The sequence below is a fragment of the Orbicella faveolata genome, unplaced genomic scaffold (genome assembly GCF_042242905.1).
Source record: "Orbicella faveolata isolate gen_17 unplaced genomic scaffold, um_ofav_v1 contig_35, whole genome shotgun sequence".
Lineage (NCBI taxonomy): Eukaryota > Metazoa > Cnidaria > Anthozoa > Scleractinia > Merulinidae > Orbicella > Orbicella faveolata.
This window is the reverse complement of record NW_028301564.1, coordinates 24,576,373-24,595,266: the sequence shown is the minus strand read 5'-3', so window position 1 is coordinate 24,595,266 and position 18,894 is coordinate 24,576,373. Positions and strand designations below refer to the sequence as shown.

General features: G+C 41.8%; 2 protein-coding genes across 2 annotated transcripts in view; both read left to right on the top strand.

Moving 5' to 3' along the window:
* The window catches only part of LOC110057703 (lipopolysaccharide-responsive and beige-like anchor protein), a 49,093-nt gene that overhangs the window by 22,134 nt on the left and 8,065 nt on the right, over positions 1-18,894 (top strand). Inside the window, exons 28-42 of the mRNA XM_020764290.2 lie at positions 19-353; positions 864-1,021; positions 1,598-1,844; positions 2,735-3,119; positions 3,587-3,851; positions 4,498-4,672; positions 5,463-5,746; positions 13,741-13,858; positions 14,485-14,587; positions 14,904-15,019; positions 15,355-15,467; positions 16,158-16,301; positions 16,805-16,924; positions 17,636-17,689; positions 18,393-18,491. Coding sequence (XP_020619949.2) covers positions 19-353; positions 864-1,021; positions 1,598-1,844; positions 2,735-3,119; positions 3,587-3,851; positions 4,498-4,672; positions 5,463-5,746; positions 13,741-13,858; positions 14,485-14,587; positions 14,904-15,019; positions 15,355-15,467; positions 16,158-16,301; positions 16,805-16,924; positions 17,636-17,689; positions 18,393-18,491 — 2,716 coding nt within the window. The remainder of the gene's footprint in view (positions 1-18; positions 354-863; positions 1,022-1,597; positions 1,845-2,734; positions 3,120-3,586; positions 3,852-4,497; positions 4,673-5,462; positions 5,747-13,740; positions 13,859-14,484; positions 14,588-14,903; positions 15,020-15,354; positions 15,468-16,157; positions 16,302-16,804; positions 16,925-17,635; positions 17,690-18,392; positions 18,492-18,894) is intronic.
* Positions 5,768-10,827, top strand: LOC110057707 (protein mab-21-like 2). Its single transcript, XM_020764294.2, has one exon. The coding sequence runs from the start codon at positions 9,070-9,072 to the stop codon at positions 10,147-10,149; it is 1,080 nt and encodes a 359-aa protein (XP_020619953.1). The 5' UTR covers positions 5,768-9,069; the 3' UTR covers positions 10,150-10,827.

The following is an 18,894-nucleotide window of genomic DNA, read 5'->3' as shown; positions in this document are numbered from 1 at the left end:
CCTTCATTTTCAACCCAGCCATAATCGCAAAACTGTCATGGATTTCGTCAATGCAAAGGACAATGGAACTTACCTGTGGAACCTGGCACATTTTGTATCAGTGCTGGCAGATAATGTCATTTTCTGCTGCGGGGATCTCCTGCCCCTGCTGTCCTCCGTCACGTCACGTGATTACGGTCAAGATGTCATCGAGCCGTGTGGTGGGATGACCCTGGAAACGAGTTTCTCCTTCCTGAATCGCCTGATGTCTCTCGTGGATGTCATAGTTTTCACCAGTTCCCTCGCGTTCAGTGGCGTGGAGACCAATAGGAATATGAGTACGGGTGGCTTCTTGAGGCAGTGTCTGAGATTAGGTGAGTCGAACGTGGATAAAACAGGCAAACACAGCGGAGGTGAAAGAACAGACACACAGACGGACGGACAAACGGACGGACAGACAGACAGACAGATCGATGGACAGATGGACATACAGAAAGATATATGTCCAAAAATTCGTCCATTGCGGCTAGTTAAAAAGAGTCGGCTCAAGTGGTTCGTGGGCCGTTATTTACGCATATCAACTCTTTCCGCTCGCTTCCTGATAGGCCGCTTTTTTGAAGACTGCTCTTCACTCCTGACATTGTGGGCTGGAACACACTGTACACTACTTGATCGTATTTTGATCAGTTTACCATTCCAGTAACTGCCTTGGCAGCTGGATTTGTGTTTATTTTGTAAAAACCGTTCTTTTCCTGTGAATTTACTCATCATAAGATACCGGCATTAAGGGTACTAACATAAACGCTGAATGATTTCTTGCGGTATTTTTGTGATTTAGTAAACGAATTTCTGTCGTTCTTTTTGTTTTGTTTTTGGTTGTGTAGTGTTCTGTTGCGCAGCCCGTAACCGCCTAGTGTGCCGACAGCGTAACAGGCCTATTTTACCGCTGATAACAAGTGGGAAACTGGGAAAGAAAGCATTGAAGGAAGCCAGGCAAGCCATCAAGACACTTATAGCGTCTACAAAGCCGCCCAGCGAACAGGTAGGACAGCCCAAGAGTGATTAATACTAGTTTCTCCTTACAATTTATTATGCATTAACAAAATTTTTGTGGTGAGAATGACAGAAAATATCAACGAAGGAACATTATTTGGAATTCAGTGGTTGCCACTAAATTTTAAGAATTAGCCCTCAAGGAAAACCTGTTCCAGGGGTGGCGAAAACCGGCGAGAAAATATGTTTTCTGCCTACCTTTTTTGTGCTGCTCTCCAACTAACCTAATGCCTGGTAAATTGTCTGCCTTAAGAATTTCTCTGATAATGACCCAGCTCGGCCGCCTTCCTCTGTTAATACGGTAAGGAGATTGTTGTTTGTTACGACTGAAGATATTGTTTTGTGTTTCGTATGGTTCGGTTCAGGAAAAGTGTAATTTAGTCAACGAACATTCCTGGATGACGAGAGGCACTGTGCGAGTGAAGTTTCCCATCCAAGACTACAGTAGATTCTTCCAGGCCAGGCCATGAACTTGGAAAGGTCCATGCGGAGTGCCGAGTCTAACACAGAAACAATTAGGCCTCACGATCCTCACGGGTTTAGGAATTCCGCTTGTCTGTTTCAGGATCTTGTCCAGAACATTCCTGGTCACATGACCACAGTGACTGACCCGGAGAAGTTGCTTCAGGAGATGGATGTGAACCGGCTGCGCGCTGTAGTGTACCGTGACTTTGAAGACAGTAGACAGGCGCAGTTCTTGGCCTTGACTGTGGTGTACTTTATTGCTGTTATGATGGTCGCTAAGTACAGGGATCTGCTCAAGTCTGAGGACTCCGATGCGCGGGCGAGATTTCACACAGCGCCTAGTCCAGGTACGTATCTTGAACGAGCGAGTGAGCTAGCTAACTTGCGTGCGTGAGAGCGTGCTTGAAGAAGGGGTGGGAGGGGAGAGCAGCGAGTGAGCGAGACGAATTGGTGAGTGTTGGCGTGGTAGAAAGCCTGCGATCAGGCCTTCTTGTTTTCGCGGCGGGGAATGGCGAATTCCTCGTCCATTACATGTATATGCGATGATATAGTTACGATAAAGTTATGCAACGCTCTCTCGTGGTATACCGTGGAATATCTCAAGAGTCACTCGTATCTTGTCGGTATATACACAAGCCTTTAGGTGAGTGTGTATACTAAGAAAAAACAAATGACAAGTGAGATATTCCACGGTATACCACGAGAGAACGTTGCATAACTATTTTATACCATGCCATAGAAAATACAGTGGACAACACAATCAATGAGACATGCGCGCGGCGCATGATGGGAAGGTTGGATGTAATACCGTCGAATGTACAACGGCTTTCCTGTGTTCTGATAGGCTGTATTTTCTATGGCATGGTATAAAGTAAGATATACTTTACAGAAATAGAAGAGCAATCGTGGTGTTGAGATAGTAGATCTATTACTGCTGAAACTAAATGTTAGCACCTCTAGTAGGACTCTGCGCTTGTGTAGTTTTGGATAATAGAGTTGATGTAGATAATACAAAACAGTCTCTTGACATAGACTTTAAAACGTTCAATATGCTTTTGAATGCCAAACAGATTGGATTTCAAGAACTGAACTGCTTTGCGAGTAGTAACCACTCTTCAAGCACGATTGTTGGGAGGTTTCCTACAGGATGAAGATAATTGTCTCGAGCTGGTACAAATAAGCTAATAGAAAAGCGTTTTCAAATAATATTGTTACAACAGAAACGTTTTTTTCTTAGTTCGTGCTATGTCAGAAGGCGAAGTTCAAGGTTTGTCTGATAACCGATCTCGAGCAGCAAGTTGGGGTGGTCAGCGGAGTGCCTCTGCAGAAGTTGAAGACGATGTATTTTCCTGGGACGAGGAACTGTCCATACCCAGTTTCCTGAAGAGCTCTGTAGATTTCAGCCGTTTGAGCTTATCAGAAAAACTGGAGATTGGGTTCAAGTCGTCTGGGTCCCTTCTCAAGGAGGTGCTGCTTGACTTTAGCCCCTTTCTGAGCCGGGTTCTTATTGGAAGTCACGGACAGGAGCTGGTGTTGGAGGGCCTTTCTTGTCAGAAGACCGATTCTATTGTAGAGATGGTGATGCTGTTGTGTTCACAAGAATGGCAGAACTCCTTGCAGAGGTGAGTACCAGGGTTGCCACGGGTCAGGAAATGGTCAGGGAAAAAATTCTTCAACGTCAGGCAAAAGTCAGGGAATTTTATTTTGAGTCAGGAAAAATTGACATTTTGAAGAAAAGTCAGGGAAAATTGAAATAATTGAACACGGCTGATTTCGTACCATTGAAGGCTGGAAGAAACATTTGGGGGCACTGTGATCTCAACGATATTTTTTCTTAATGAAGAAGGAAAATTTGTTGAAAACTTATCCGTCTCAATGAACGAGTAGAAAGAACGGCTATACGTTCACGCTAAAAGTTGCTACTAGATCTGACGTTTTGTGTTTATTTGGTTAGGGAAATGCTATTTTTATCAGGGAAATTCAGGGAATTTTGAAAAGTGATGCCCTGTGGCAACCATGGGTATGTCTCGCACTGTCATAGGTACTTCCATAATACAAAAGTAACATACTGGTTCCCAATCTTCCACAGACACGGGGGCATGGCTTTTATGGAGCTCGTTAACGAAGGAAGACTTTTGTCACATGCCATGCGCGAACGCATCGTCATGACAACCAGCGAGGCCTTCGTAATAGTGAACAAGCTTGACGAGATCTCTCGTCAGAAACACATGCAGTTTGTTGAGCTTTGCCGCTTGACTGAGGCCACGTACAACGAGAACGACAAATTACAAGACCAGTTGCTTCTCGCCACGAAGAGGAGGGATTTCTCAGTCGCCAGGAACGTCATTCAAAAGGTTTATAAAATAATTTTCCTGCTCTTTGGTGAAGAAAAACCAAAATGATCAAACCTGAGAAATCATAGCAAACGTCAGTAACGCAGTTACCCAGTCAGAAGTCGAAGTTATCACTTGCGACCCGTGCATAGTGGCGCAAGACTTTTAACCAGCGCTAAGCTCGGGAGAATATACAACCAGCACGGATCGCGGGAAAACATCGAAACGGTTTAAGGCGCGGGAAAACGTTGCCCATGATTGGGGACACACAAACATGTTTGCCCAGTTTAGTTAAAACAATTTTCCCGCCTTTTTTTTTTTATGAAAATCGGATTTCAGCGAATGCAAAACCAAACATAGTACATAATTTACCTTCGACAGTTGTGTACTGCCCAAAGTGGGAGATCGTTATCTAGTGGCAAGAGCACAGCTCTCATAGACATAAAAAAAGCGTATTGTTTTGAAACTTGTTTCGCAGATTGCCGCAGTATTATAATGCTCGAAATTCTACTTACATCCTTCTTCTGAAACGTAGGGAGAATTCGCGACCGAAATATTACGAGTTTCGTAGTTTCTACGGAATAAGTTTTTCAGTAGCCTATAAGAAACGTCCCTAGAGCCCAGGATTTGTACATCAAGGAATGTCAGCGGTAAGTTTCTTTGCCAGGTACTTGATATAATTACCAGTGAACATGGCGCTTGGGCAGTGGAACAACAGCCTTCAAATGTGCAGTTTTATCGACTAGACATGTGGGAAGACGACAGTCGACGGCGCATGCGTTTCACCAAGAATGAATACGGTTCAAGTCATCCAGAAGCGACGCTGTTGGAAGGATTGGAAGGTTAGCGGTGAAATAAAATCAATAACAATAAATAACCCGTACTAAATGACCGTGGATTGCGAATTTGGGAAACAGTAAAGATTATAGAATTTTTTCGCGTGACGTCACGGCGACCATATTGGTGCCCCAAAACAATCAAACAGTGGCCATGTTGGTGTCCCAAACCAATTCTGTGGGAGTTGAATTCTTATATGAAAGCTTTCATCTGTTCCAATTAATTTGCATGGGTGCTGGCCACGTCTATTATACTCAGTGTGCAGTATGTATGGTAAATATACTGTAGTCTTGTTTTTTTCTTTTATCTATCCTCTAACTTTAAAGATGGTGTCCCGCTGACTTCAGGCCCCGCGTTTTCAGGGATAAAACATGAGAAAACGTACAAAAAAAGTATTCTACAAGCTTTGTCTTAATTTTATTTTTTAACTGAAGTATATTTTATTCTTGAAGTTCATCAAATAGATTAGTTCTAAAAGAGCACTATTGTTATGTTCGCTTTCACTTTCCTTGGAAATATTCTTTATTTATAACGCAGGGAAATTCAGTAAATTATGGAAACACCCTCCTTCCCCTAGCAAGGACTGATTGACACCTAGTTTCTCCAGACTATGTGAGTACATTTGAGGGAGGTTAGAGAGGAGAATAAAGGAAACCATCGGCTGGGGGTATTGTCTTGATGTGCCACCAAGTTCTCAGAACATGAATGAAACAAAACATGTGCAAATCAATAAGGAGAAATAGTAAATGAATCATACTCTCACTGCACTTTTAATTTTTCTTCATGTGCTTTCAGGAGAAGACCTCAGCTTAGCAGCCGGCCCTCAACATCTCAACTTCGCCACAATTTCCTCCGCAAAAGCCGAAGATTCTTACTCGCTGAACGAGGAAGAGATTGCCGAAATCATCGTTGAAGATCGAAGCCTGGGTCGGGATGTTTCCGGTCACGTGGTGTTCACAGCCCCCTGCCATCTGATAGCACCATGCGTGCTCGCTCCAGGCACTCTTACCGTGACCTCCGAGGCACTGTTTTTCACTGTGGACGAGGAAAATATGGAATATCAGAAACTGGATCCAAAGGTAAGCATTTTGCGAGTTGATTGTTAAGCTCGATTTCCGCCGCTCTCTCGAGTCCACTCTACGTGAAACTACGGAGAAGGAGTGCGGGCTCCTTTCCGGAACAGCGGTTGGCAACCGAGCATAGCTGGCTGTCAACGACAATAGATATTTCCGGATCAGAGTTTTGGAAATTGTTGGGTAAACCTTGGTAATCTCGAAATTTTTTCTTGGTCATCTTCGGAAATTATCAGCTTTGTAATCTTCGGGGTTTTCCGATGATTCTCGAGAACCTTCGGAATAAATTTATCCATGACGAACAGTGACGAAAGAAATTGTCCTCTCTGAACCAATTAGACGTTAGCAATTTTTCACGTACTATTTCAAAAACGAGTGCGAGGGTTTCATCAGGTTTCCAAACGCGAGAAACATTTGAAACCACGAGGCCGCTGGCTGAAACAATTTGAAAACGCGTCCTTTTACGATTCCCAAAGTTGTTCTTTTTACAATCCATTTTCATGCTAGCCAGTGTTAGTTATCTTACGTGAAACGATTTCCTGTCCTTTGTTGAGAAGTTTTGATTAAAACCCAGCCATTATCATTGGCAATCCGTTTATCTAGGTATACTTTTTGCTTCTTAAAATGACTCGGAAATTCCGGGATATTCGTAGCCATGATTTTGTCGCCGGTGGGCTTTTTCTGCCACTCTTTCACGAAGTATTTCTTCAGGATACGGGAATTATTACACCCTCTGGAGGGAAATAACGGATATTGAATCGTGTTTTTTAGTTATGAGCGGACAATTTAATTACTTCGGTCGATTATTGCCCCCCTCGAGTTTCATTGACGAGTTATCAACTTTGGCTAAATTGATTGAGTTTTTTCTTCAAATCTGTTCATAACATTTTCCTTCCACTTCTTTGATGGTACCGCATTTGGTAATTAAAAAAATAACCCTGCATCCTATTTCGTTCCTCAGTTGACCAGGCAAGCTCCTTATCTGAATGTGTTGCAATTTATCAAAGAGGGTAAACTGTTGATGTGTATTTTTGTTTTTCATGAAAGTTTGGAAAACGGATTGTAAATGATTTGATATGCGAATATTGAACTGTTATTTAGAAGTAGTATAGGTGATGTAATGTTTCAGGCTACATAATTTTGAATGTTAAAACGATATCCGTTCTCTTTTTATCCGTTCTCTTTTCTTGTTTAAATTTAAAGTGTGTTATAGTTGTCGCGTAATGACTTGTAGTCCATTTCTGGTGAAATTTTTGGCGTACTTTCTTGAGAGCCAAGCTGGTATGAAGAGAGTAAAACACTCCACATGACAAAGGAGGCATATTGTCTAGCTGTCTGCAACAGTTTTCAATTCAAGTTTTGCATTTTAATAAGAGGGAACGCAAGTTATAATTTCTTTGAGTGTCACACTCTGAAGTTGAAACATTTTTATAAGAATGAAAACTGTTCCCTAAATGTGTATATGATTTCCTCTCGGTTCAACTGTGTCGTTTCAGTTGCTTTCGTGCTTCAGTTCTTGTTTTCTGGGTCTACAACTAGTTTTCATTTAATTTTATTGCTGTTTACCACCAGCCGCTCGGTCGGTTTTTTCGCTATAATGGCTGACCCTTGTTTAATTATGCTAAGCCGACACGCGGCAACTTCAGTCGGCGTGCCTTGCGATTGACAACCTGTCACTCCTGGCCTTTGAATGGCTTTTTGGGTTAACGTCACTAGTAAATAATATTCAGTGAATGTTTTATCAAAAGAGAGAGCAATTATTCGCTCTAGTTAACCCGTTATGAGCGGAATTAATTTCATATTTTTGTTTTTTATTTTCCTGTGTGGACTCTGCGCTTTGGAGTTGTATGGATGCGAAATATGCGCCTGTCTACATTTCACGAGGTCCAGCAGGTGTGCGCATGAAAACGCAGCTTTATCAATAAAGCTTCGTTTATAAAGCGGGTAAAACCGGGCCTCAACACTACACACAAAGCTGTAAACAATTGTCCGCAGGAAAATTTAAACGCAATTAACTCTGACGCAAATTTATTTTGACATTAAGGCTACTGTGAAAGTGTTCTGTTGTACCATGCTGATTTAAATTTCTGCTAAAAGCGAAGGTAGACAGGGTGACTCCAGTTTACAGCAGGCTTTGCACGCAAAAGAGTCATTTCGCTGTCGGACAAGGACAATTGACTTTGGAGTTAAGAACTTTACCTTGGCCCGAAGGCAGAAATATTTCGACCATGAAGTAACCTCGACTTTGTTGACGTTGGAGCTTGAAACGCGCTCCCTCTCCTCCTCTTGTTGATCAGCCATTATCGGCTTTTGAAAACACACACTTTCCAGTCGGGCTGCTAAATACTTGTTGATGTGTTTATTAGGTTTTCATTATTAAATTGCACTTCACAGGTTCTCGCGACAGCAATAAAATTTTAACAGCCAATTGTGATAAACAGTTCAAGAAATGTCCAAAACCTTAAATTAACAACTCGCCAACGTGCGCGATGTAATAAGTTTACTTGCCGGCATGAACTTCTTCCTCGGTGATGTCGTTGTCATATTTTTTCTGCTTTTCTTTATTGTCGCCGTTGTTTATTCTTGATTTATTGCTTTTCATGCTTGCCGCAGACAAATTGTTTTTAACGTAATAAACGTAGGGTTATTAAAACCGTAATAAACAATAAAAATCGTGCAAAAATGACCCTTAATGGCTTCAAATATGCATTCGGTAAATTTTTTTCAAGATGACAGATCTTCGACGTACTATCGTCGAAAATACTTTTCGACGTTTCATTTAGTTCGTAATCTCAAGTTGCGGTGAACCAAATCCACACTTTTCCACGCGAGAACAGTTGCCGAAAGTTTCAATATCTCAGGCAATAATACGAAGCCAGTAGGCGGTCTGTGTTTAGAAAGTTTAATAAGAAACGCAAACGGCTCGGCGTATTCCAAAGGGATGCAAAAAGGCTTTGGTTTAGCCGATAAAATTGAAAGCACACCGACAACTTTTGTCGCTTGTATTTTTCCAAGAATGCATTTAAAGAATGTAGGGAATTTTCTTTGAAGTGTTTGCATTTGGGTGAGACAGAATGAAGCGTGTTAAGAGGCAGTTGCAGCCTCAATTTTCTCTGTTTCGTGGCCAATAATTTACTCAGAACTGTTGACCTCTCGCGTTTTATTGGTGGAAAGTCGGCCTGGCTCATTGTTCCAGAGATTAATAGCCGCTGACAGCTTCAATTGGTCCAACTGTTGCGCGTTAATACTGTATACCGGAAAAAATTCGCCATTGAGCACATCCGTCTCGATGAAAGCGTGTTGATTTGTGACTCGCGTGCGTTTGCAGGATGGCTTTCGTCTTTCCCGAACGCCGAGGAAGTTTACAAAAGTTCGTGAGCACGCGGGTGCACAGGCGAAAAAGCGAACTTTATAAGACCATAACAAACATTTGTACAGTTATTCAAGAACTGTTGAAGCATGTTGAAGCCCTCGAGCCACGATTTATTTCGTCTCTGAAGCTCGTGGATGGTAGATACCGAGGTGTTCGGGCATTATCTCCTCGCAGCTTCGAAGTTCATTTGTACCTGAACCAGATGGGAGTTTTTAATTTCATCGATGAGGCCTGTCCACCGGGCTGCGCCATGTTGAAACTAAGTGACGAGCGTAAGCGATCCATGTCTCTTTGGACTGAGTTTATAACGGCTTCTGGCTATCTGTCCGCCAGAAAAGTTCGCTCAAGATTCACATCTTTAGTCGCAGAGGCCATTCGACGTGGAGAACTTCAGAATCAAATTCGAATCAACGTAGATAATCATTTCTCAGCGAAGCTTACAGTCTTGGAACGTTATACCGTAGAGCTCATTCCGGCATTTCGCTGCGGTTCTATTTGGCCTCAAAATGGATGTTGTTGGCCGAATCACGAAACCCTTTGGCCTGCACAGCCGGTGATAGCCGGAATTAAACTGCGGGGGTTTTCTCTTTTAGCCCGAGATCCCTACCCCAGCGTCAAGGGCGCTGGTTCTGAGGGTGATGCGTGGCTTTTGAGCTTTAACGATGCCGAAGAAATGCTCTTTGCTAGCGCCGGGCGAAGGCTCTGCCTTAGCATGTTGAAAACCTTGTACGATAAACACCTGGACTTACCGGGGAAACCCTTGGAATACGTGCATCTGGTTATGCTACTCCTTTATGAGTGCGAGAAACATCCCAGGGAAACAGAGTGGACCGAAGAGGCACTCGTTGATCGCATCAACGGCATTCTTCTGCAGCTCGTGTCCTGTCTACAGTGTCGTAAATGCCCGCACTTCTTTCTCAAGAGTGTAGACTTGTTTAGCTGTAAGCCTAAACAGGCCCTGGACAGCGCCGCTAAACAGGCCTGGAGCATTGCGCGTGATATCGCCACGAACCCTGCAAGTTTTGACACCCTCTGACACATCAGGCTGTAAGGAATGCTTCTAGGCGTGTAACAATTAATTAAGACGTCTAACCTTGGACAAAGCGTCAAGGGTTGCTTCCAGTATCTTAAATTTGGCGAATATATATATATAATTTCCTTTTGGAGGCAGATAAAGAACTGTTTTTGTCCCAGGCATTGAAAACCAGATGTCTTAGTTTAGTCTACGGCGTCTATAAAAAAAATATATTTATATATTTCCGCTTTTGAGCAACATTCGCTCGTTTCCATTGTTTTTGTTATCTTTTTTCTTCATAATTTATAACTCGTCGTGTTTTTAGGTGGTCTATAGTTCTATTTTATGGCAAAAATATCGCTGAGTTTGAGGCAGGCGAAAGGAGGGGAACCTGCCAAGCCACAAAATTTCGTTATTAAAAGATAAGCTCGAATTTCAAGATGGCCAAGTGGTGTTGTAGTCTACGTCTAAGACAAGAGTTTCACTTTTTATTTTTAGATTGAAAGTTTATATTCTTAAAATCATTCCTCAGAATAGAATCTTCGGCAAGACGACTGTAAGTTATCTTTTACTGCTTATTGCTTTGGAATTTTTGTTAAGCATCGAAAGCGTGAAAATTTGCTTTCTTGACATTGATGAATATTTTTTTAAGTAAAACTAGCAGTTACTTGTCAACGAAATAAATTTAACTATACTATCCGCGTTTGACTGTTGGCTAATGTAGCAACAAGTTAGTTAATGGGGCAAAAATTTTAGACGTGCAGGTGTATCTCTCCAGTTTTGCTTTATAATGGCAAAAATTCGTTTCTAAACAACACCTTAGTGTTAATGTTTCACGGCATTTTACTTTATCGTCGAAGCGAAAATGCAATTGCGAGTTTTTAGTACTTATTGTCGGTAGACTTTTATCTTCAGGTTTTTCTGCGACGTTTTCATAGCTTGTTAAGTGATTCAGTCTGTCCAAGTCTCGATGCTGACTCAAAAGTGATATAATTCTGGCCTAAACCCTTTTGGTATTGTCCATATAACTTGCAGGATCGAACATGGCTGTGTTGATAGTATGAAATTTGTCCTTGTACGTTTTAGAGTGTTATTTTCTAATTGCTAGCAAGTCTTAATCTTGGAATGGATTTAATATTGGTCGAAGAGCCATTGATTGCTAAACTGACAGCCTTCATCCTGATATGTGGAGCTATTTTTATATAGTTTTCGTTTCATCCTTTTCCCATTAGCTGAGGTTATTGTAACCGTTAAATGTTGTCCTTCAGTAGCACGTTATAAAATTTAGTGTTCTCTCGACTGAGGCCATAAACTACTGTATTTAGTTATTATATATAGTTGTTCCTACTATCTATAGTTTTTTTGGGGGGGAGGGATATTTTATATCTCTGATGATGCCGTGGATCGGCGAAAGCTTGCATGGAGCATGGATAACATGTATACAGTAGGCCTCACTCGAAAGAACATTAGATGAGGTCATCGGGCTTTGGTCTTGACAAAGTTATGTAAGCTTACTCTCCCAGTGTCTGTCCCCTCCCAGGTGTACAAATTGGCTTCGACGAATTGTTTAGGGCAACCTGAAATAAAGGCTGGGAAGTGACCTGCGATAGCATCCCATCAAGGGGGGGTAAACGCTTTCTGTGCTAAAGAAACCAGAGTAAAGTTATGATTTTCGATCTGTAGTATTCACCCGTGAAAGAGATTCGAAGTAAATGTTAGTTTAACGTTCACTAAAGCTAGGCATCCAAGAAATGACCTGCAAATTAGTTTGACACGGGTTTGACACGGGTTTGAGTTAACTGTGACATCAAATTCGAGGCAGTTCGTTTATAGATTTTTCAAATGCTTTCAAACCTCTTGTCATTTTGCAGAGGTATTTGTCTCATCAGCTGAAGTGTCATTTGCTTGGTGGTCCTTTTCATGACCCTCTCTCGTGTGGCTTGTTCACGTAGCGTGATATTTCTTCAAGTTCTCTTCGGTTAGAGTTTCTTGTATTGATTGCAACTGAGGCTAAAGCGGAAAACTGGTTCAGATTATTCTTTATTGTTGAGGACCTTTGCGCAGTTAAAAATATTCTGAGCGTGTTTTTGGCCCTATGTCCGCAATACTGCTTAGGGTTCAATACAGTGGAGTGTTGTTAAGACGTCGGAAAAAAAAACCCCTAAAAAAAGAGAACATGACAATCTAAAAAAAAGATCAGTACATAAAAATGACGAACTGGCCGTCAGTGGACTTGCTCGCAAAAGACACGTGTTTTTCCACTCGAGTTAATAAGACGACTGAAATAGTTTTGTTTTTTGTGGAGCGGGCGAATATTAATTTTCCGCCGCTTTAATGAGAAGTCTTCCCCAATTAAAGGACGCAGTCTTAACATGCAAATACACCAGCCGTAGACAGATGTCAAATAAAGTCTTGGTGAAGAGAAAATAATTCTTAACTTGTGTAAATATTGACCAAACGCGGTTTAATTAAACAAAGACAACTTGCTCACGAAAACCAACTTAACAGGCCACTTTTAGCCTTACATCGTGTCAATAAAACCACCAGAAATTTGAGGAGGTGAAAATTCTTTGAAGTGGGTTTTTGATGAGGGCTTTGTTCGTTTCTGTTGAAAGGCAATAAAACATGCGATAAGCAGGTTTAACTCACCATGGGTTTATAGCGGTGATGTTGCTTAGTTTTAATCGGGTTAAGTTTCTTGTCTTAGCTTGTGTGAAGCTCATTTAATAGTTATTGCCTGGGCGAATGAAATTGTTTTATTTCCAGCGTTTGAGTGTTCTGAGTCACTAGAGCTCCAAGCAAACCGAGGTCTTCTAATATTGTTTTAACTCTCTCTTAATTTCACGTTAGGTGATCATTATCCCCCTCCTTTATTCCGAGTTTTTTTTGCCCGACGTAGCAATTTCAACTGTGTCTTTTAATTTCCAAACTGAATCAATTATATAGGATGGATGTACCTAAAAAAAGCGTAAGATAGCAAAAACTTGCAAAATATTACTTCTGACATGAAAGCTTCGGAATCGAGATGAAGCGCGCGCCTTAAGGCTTCTGCGTAAGGTTTATTGCCAGCAAATCTTGCAAAATGAAGGATTTCGCATTTGCGTGCGCGTTTTTCAGCGGGCCTTGCTAACAATGGTTTCTGCTCACCTCTAGCAGAGGATGTTGAAGAAAATAGAGATTTGTACTCGTGTTTCCCAGCACTTCTAGCTGGGTTTGTGCTCATGTTTGTCAACAATTCTGGCAGAACAAGGTTCTCAATAGCAAACGAAGATTTGTACGCGGATTTTGTGGCAATTCTAGTAAACGTCTCATGGCAAATCCAATAAATGAGGGTTAGCGCAGTTCTTTGTTAAAAACACGCTAGAATACATGTGTGTGTACTTTACCAGAAAGCTTTTTAAATTACATTATCACTTTTGAATTGCATTCCGTACTTCCTATACATCAAAAAGTTAGTAATCACCAAAACTGTTCAACTTTCTGAGCGTAGAACGGAGATTACTGCAATATGGTACACGCTCTCGCTGTAATACGACCTTCTTCAATACACAAAGCGGAAGACGAAAATTGAATTGCTTTCATTTACACTTTATCTGTACCCTGTCTCCTCAGGTTCTGATGTATATGGATTGCCTGCATGGTAAATGGCCCTTGGACGCGATAAAAGCCGTATTTTCACGAAGATTCCTGTTGCAGAATTGCGCGGTTGAAGTGTACACTTCCGCCGGAAGTAAGTTTGCCCTTTGTTCCGTCGTATTGTCACTAGGGAGTCTAGAATAAACTACAACGGCAACGGAGACGTCACCAAACAATGGAGCAGTATGTACAATGGCTGTGGACTTGCGTTATAATTCTTGGCACATTTTTTTGCCGTTCCCTACAAAACAACAACGTGAAATGACCAAATTCTGCGTTATCTGGAGAAACTGAACCACGAGGCCAATTGAGAAAATTTGTTTTTCGAATTTTAACGTTGTCTTACATATTCTGTTTTTGTCTTACATATTCTGTTTTGGGATACCTTTGACTATGGTAGACAAACTGAATGAATCTAGATTCTTGCGAGATTCATGGCTTGAATATAAATTAATTTTTTGATCCACGTTGTCCTTGGCGTTGCCGTCGTGTTTGCTTGAACTCCCTACTATCGTGTACAAGGTAGACCCTCTTTTCTTGGATTCCCTACAATGCTAGCAATTTTGTCTGTTGGCAAGTTTTTTTCTTTCTCCTCTAAGGCTTTTATTGTTGCGCAAAAAAATACGAAGTGTTTTTACGCTATTTAGAAATGTTACAACTCAGTGTACTTCGATTGTAAAGCGACTGTTCTACTTTATTTTCTCTTTGCTTGTCTGACAGCGTCTGTTATGTTCAAGTTTGCTGATCAGCAGACCGTGAGGAGAGTAGTGCGAGCTCTTCCTCCTGTTGGAGTCGGCACATATTATGGGATACCACAAACAAGGTACGCTTGTTTTGGATAGACTGTTTGCAATCCTCTGTTTTGTCGTATTTTTATTCGATCGTTGAACGCGCAGATAGAATCACAAGAGAACTGGACGCCAGCGCAAAATGAACGACTTGACTGGGTGGGGGGTGGGGACCGAGATAACCCCACCCCCACCCCCGCGTGCTTCGCGCTCGCTTCGCTCGCTTTTTCTTTCGCGTGCGTAAATAGAGAGGGCGTGAACAGTCTAGTTTTGAATTGTTTGTTTGTTTGTTTGTTTGTTTGTTTGTTTGTTTGTTTGTTTATTGGTTGTTAATACGCACTTCGTTTTCAGGGCAGCGTCATTGTACTCTCCTCGCCAGCTGTTCCAAAAATCCACCATAACGCAACGTTGGCAGAAAGGAGAAGTGTCCAATTTTCAATATCTCATGTTCCTCAACACCATCGCCGGTAAGCACATTGTCTTCCAGTGACTCCTACATGTTTTCTGTGTTTAAAGTAGAAATCTGGGTTGTGAAAACGGACGCCACTCTCTTCGCGTGATTAATACTCTTCCAGCAGAGGAACGTCTGAGATCGTGCTGTTAAAAAATGGTACACTGATAAATGGTTTGAAATTTTAACGTGCAAGAACTGATTGAGAGACACTACACCAAACTCATTAATCAGGAAGATTATTACCTGTCGAATCGCTGACGTTCTGCTGGGAAGAATATAGCGTGAAATGACATCTATTTCTCGGGCTGGTGGAAATCCAATAATTATCATTGACTCTTGTTATGGCAGGTCGAAGTTTCTGTGATCTTAATCAGTACCCAGTGTTTCCGTGGGTTTTGACCAACTACGAGTCTGACGCATTGGATCTGACGGATCCTAATAACTACAGAGATCTGTCCAAGGTATGAGGAAATCAATAATAATATTCTAGTGACTGCAGCTGCTTTTCTGTCTCTTTGTGACTTCTGTCTCTTTGTGTCGTTTGTCCTCGCATCCTATTTGTTATTACTAATACTCTGGTAAAGTTATGGCATATTTTAAAGGTTTTTGTAATCCGATCTGATTTTCCTTTCTGAATTTTTGGTGGCTTCTGTCCACCTTCATTGGAGTTACAATCTGTATGTTCGTTATTGCTTGCACCACAAGCCCGCGTGCTGTCGTTTTATTGATTTTGATTCAACCTTTAAAAATGTTAATTTTGTCACCGATGGCGACACTGGAAGTAGTATTTTCCGTCGCTTCGTGGCATATATTATATAAATTTCACTGTCTCGAGATAGGTAGGAAGTAGCTATGTGAGTCATAGAAAGTGTTCTGTTGTTCTAAGTTTGGTTGGGGATGAAATAAAAAAGGGAAGCGGGCTCTAAAGCTTTTATTCCTAGTAGCGGATTTCACGCATTGCCTTAGACAAAAGATGACAGTCTCCCTAAAATAATAACACCTTCGCCTCAATGACCACGCTTTATGAAATTTCGTGCAAGTTTCGTAGCTGATTCATGATCGTTATAATATGATTTACTGTGGACGCCCACGGAGGTTTTCGTGTCGCCACACATGAAATACTTATTTCTACTTCCCTGTTCTGTTCGCAGCCTATCGGTGTTCTGAACCCTACAAGACATGCGCAGTTTCTTGAACGCTACGCATCCTGGGATGAAAATGACGACATTCCACCGTTTCACTATGGCACGCACTATTCCACATCCGGGTTCACACTAGCATGGATGATTCGTGTGGTAAGTTGTCATGGTTACGTGATACAGCCGAAGTTAACCGTTAAAGCTTCCGTCGGAGGTTCCATACGATAATTAGAAGGATATAGAGGGAGCTTAGCGGCACTTAAACGCTTTTACGGTACATAGAAAAACTACTTGTATTTCTGCAATAACCCACACGGTGAAGCCTCGGATCCAACTGGCTCATAGCTGTCGGAGCTTATCCCGGTTTCTGTAGCATAAAGCGGCTAGGAGTATTTCTACTCCCCCTGGACGGGATGCTAGTCCATCGCAGGTCACTCCCCCGCAATTTGTTAGGTTCTCCAACAATTCGCCGGTACCCATTTATACTCTTGGTGGAGAGAGGCACTGTGAGAGTTAAGTGCCTTGCCCAAGAACACAACACAATGTCCCCGGCCAGGGCTCGAACCCAAACCGCTCGATCCGGAGACGAGCGCTCTAACCATGAGAGCACCGCGCCTCCCACAATAACCCACACACTGATGATAAATTGATTTCAACAGGAACCGTTTGCGACCCAGTTCCTGAATCTCCAAGGCGGTAAATTTGACCATCCTGGTAGAACGTTCTGTTCTATCATCCGTTCTTGGAAAAATTGTCAGCGAGACACGTCAGACGTCAAGGTGGGTGTTAAGTCTATGCTAATGATGCAACGCTTTCCAGTTGGATATCTTGGAATATCTCACGAGTCACGTTTATTTTCTTGGTTAAACCATGCAATAGGAAACACATTGGCCAACATAATCAATGCGGCATACGCGCAGCGCACAGTGGGAAAGTTGGATGTACTACCGTTGAGTATACAACGGATTTCCTGTATTCTGGTTGGCTGTATTTTCTCTGGCATGATATAAAATACATTATTATATGGTAAAGTACATCATTCTTGTAGTCTTGAGGTAAATCCGAACGTTCTGATTGGTTCTTTCTTGGTGGGGATTTTGCCATACGGACTCATAAGCCGTGAAGTTTGCTATATTATGAACTACTGACTTACCTAAGGCGCTCGAGCCGTAATGGGGAATATTGGACCTCGGTCATTTTTGTACGGAACCCGCTGCGTTCGATCCGTATTTCCACGACCTGGCGTCGCGCTCGGTTAGTACCAGGTTATTATTTAATGGAATACAAATTCAAGTGCATGGGTTTCATCTAACATTTTGGTGGTTAACACTGGCATTGTGACTTACATGTATTGTTGGCTTGCGAAGTTCGCGCGAAAAACTGTGCACACGTCTTTGGATCTGAGCTGTATGATCTGTATCGGTGGCAAAGGTAATGCAGTTTTTGTTTAATTTTCTTTCTTGTCTGAAATGTTGACTGTTTTATTTCAGGAACTTATTCCAGAGCTGTACTATCTTCCGGAGATGTTTGTGAATTCCAATAATGTAAGGCTCGTCTTCATATTTTGTTCTTTAACTTTGGTCAACCAACCAATAAAATACGCCTTTCTGTTCATGTCCGTGTAAATTTTGGTTGGGGAGAATTTTCTTGTATAAGTAGGAATGTATGGTAGTGACTACTTTCACGGCTCGAAACTCGATTTTTTCCTTAATTTGAATACCTTACTGCGGGTCATTATTAAATGTGTGTCGTTGTAAAAGGTTTAAAACGAAAAATTACTCTTTCAAATGGGACAAAAAAATAAATAGATGCCATTTTGCTGCTTATTTTTAACTTCGTTTTAGGCGTAATAGAAAACTTTTTAAGGACTTTCTGAACTGCTGGATCGTTATTAAATCAGGAACGAACTAAATGTGAGGACCTCATGGCGGAGTACCATAACTATAGGAAGAGAACCACATGCATGCATAGAAATAGAAAACTATGCAACCCTTTTTTCATGGTCAACATGACTAGCGGCATGGATCGCGGGCGGGTACGACTACGACCTTGATCTTTGATATTGAACATCTTGTTATGGTTAATTGACACCTGTCAAAACAAGGTAGTTCATCTGAAGTTAGGCGCAGGTAGTATAGATAAGTTACCACTTTACCAGTTATTTTAGTCTCATTACCTGTCTGACTGACTTTTGTGTTGATGATAGGAGAAAAGTAATTTTGATCGCAGCATTCGGTTAATTTTCAGTTTACGTTTGGTATTGACGATGATGGTGTGGTCATCGATGACGTGGAGCTTCCCAAATGGGCGTCAACACCGGAGGAGTTTGTCATGCTACACAGAGCTGTAAGTTGATTGAACTGCTGTTGACGTGTTCGAGCGTTGTTAGCTCATTGTCGGGGAAAACGGCTGATTTGATTGAAGTCAAAGCTGAGATTTCAAGTATCACTCTAGGGCGGATATAGGGGACTTCGGGAGGGGTGGGGTGAGGGCTTGGCAGAACCCCCTAAATAAGACATTATAACACGCTGACTTGACCTTAAAATGCCGGAAATCCCATTTCCGAGAACCTCAATTTTAAAACTTTTCCGGGGGAGGATGCACTCGGTAAACTCTAATATCCTGTATCCACCCCAGTCACTGATGTTGTAAGCATCATACTGTCGCGTGTCCCACATGTTTTAATACTGAATTCAAATATAAAACAAACAATCAAACAAACAACCCAGATTAGGAAGGACTGAATGGT

Excerpts from the sequence above, each read along its gene's own strand:
- LOC110057707 (XM_020764294.2), top strand. The coding sequence starts at position 9,070 with ATGGCTTTCGTCTTTCCCGAACGCCGAGGAAGTTTACAAAAGTTCGTG.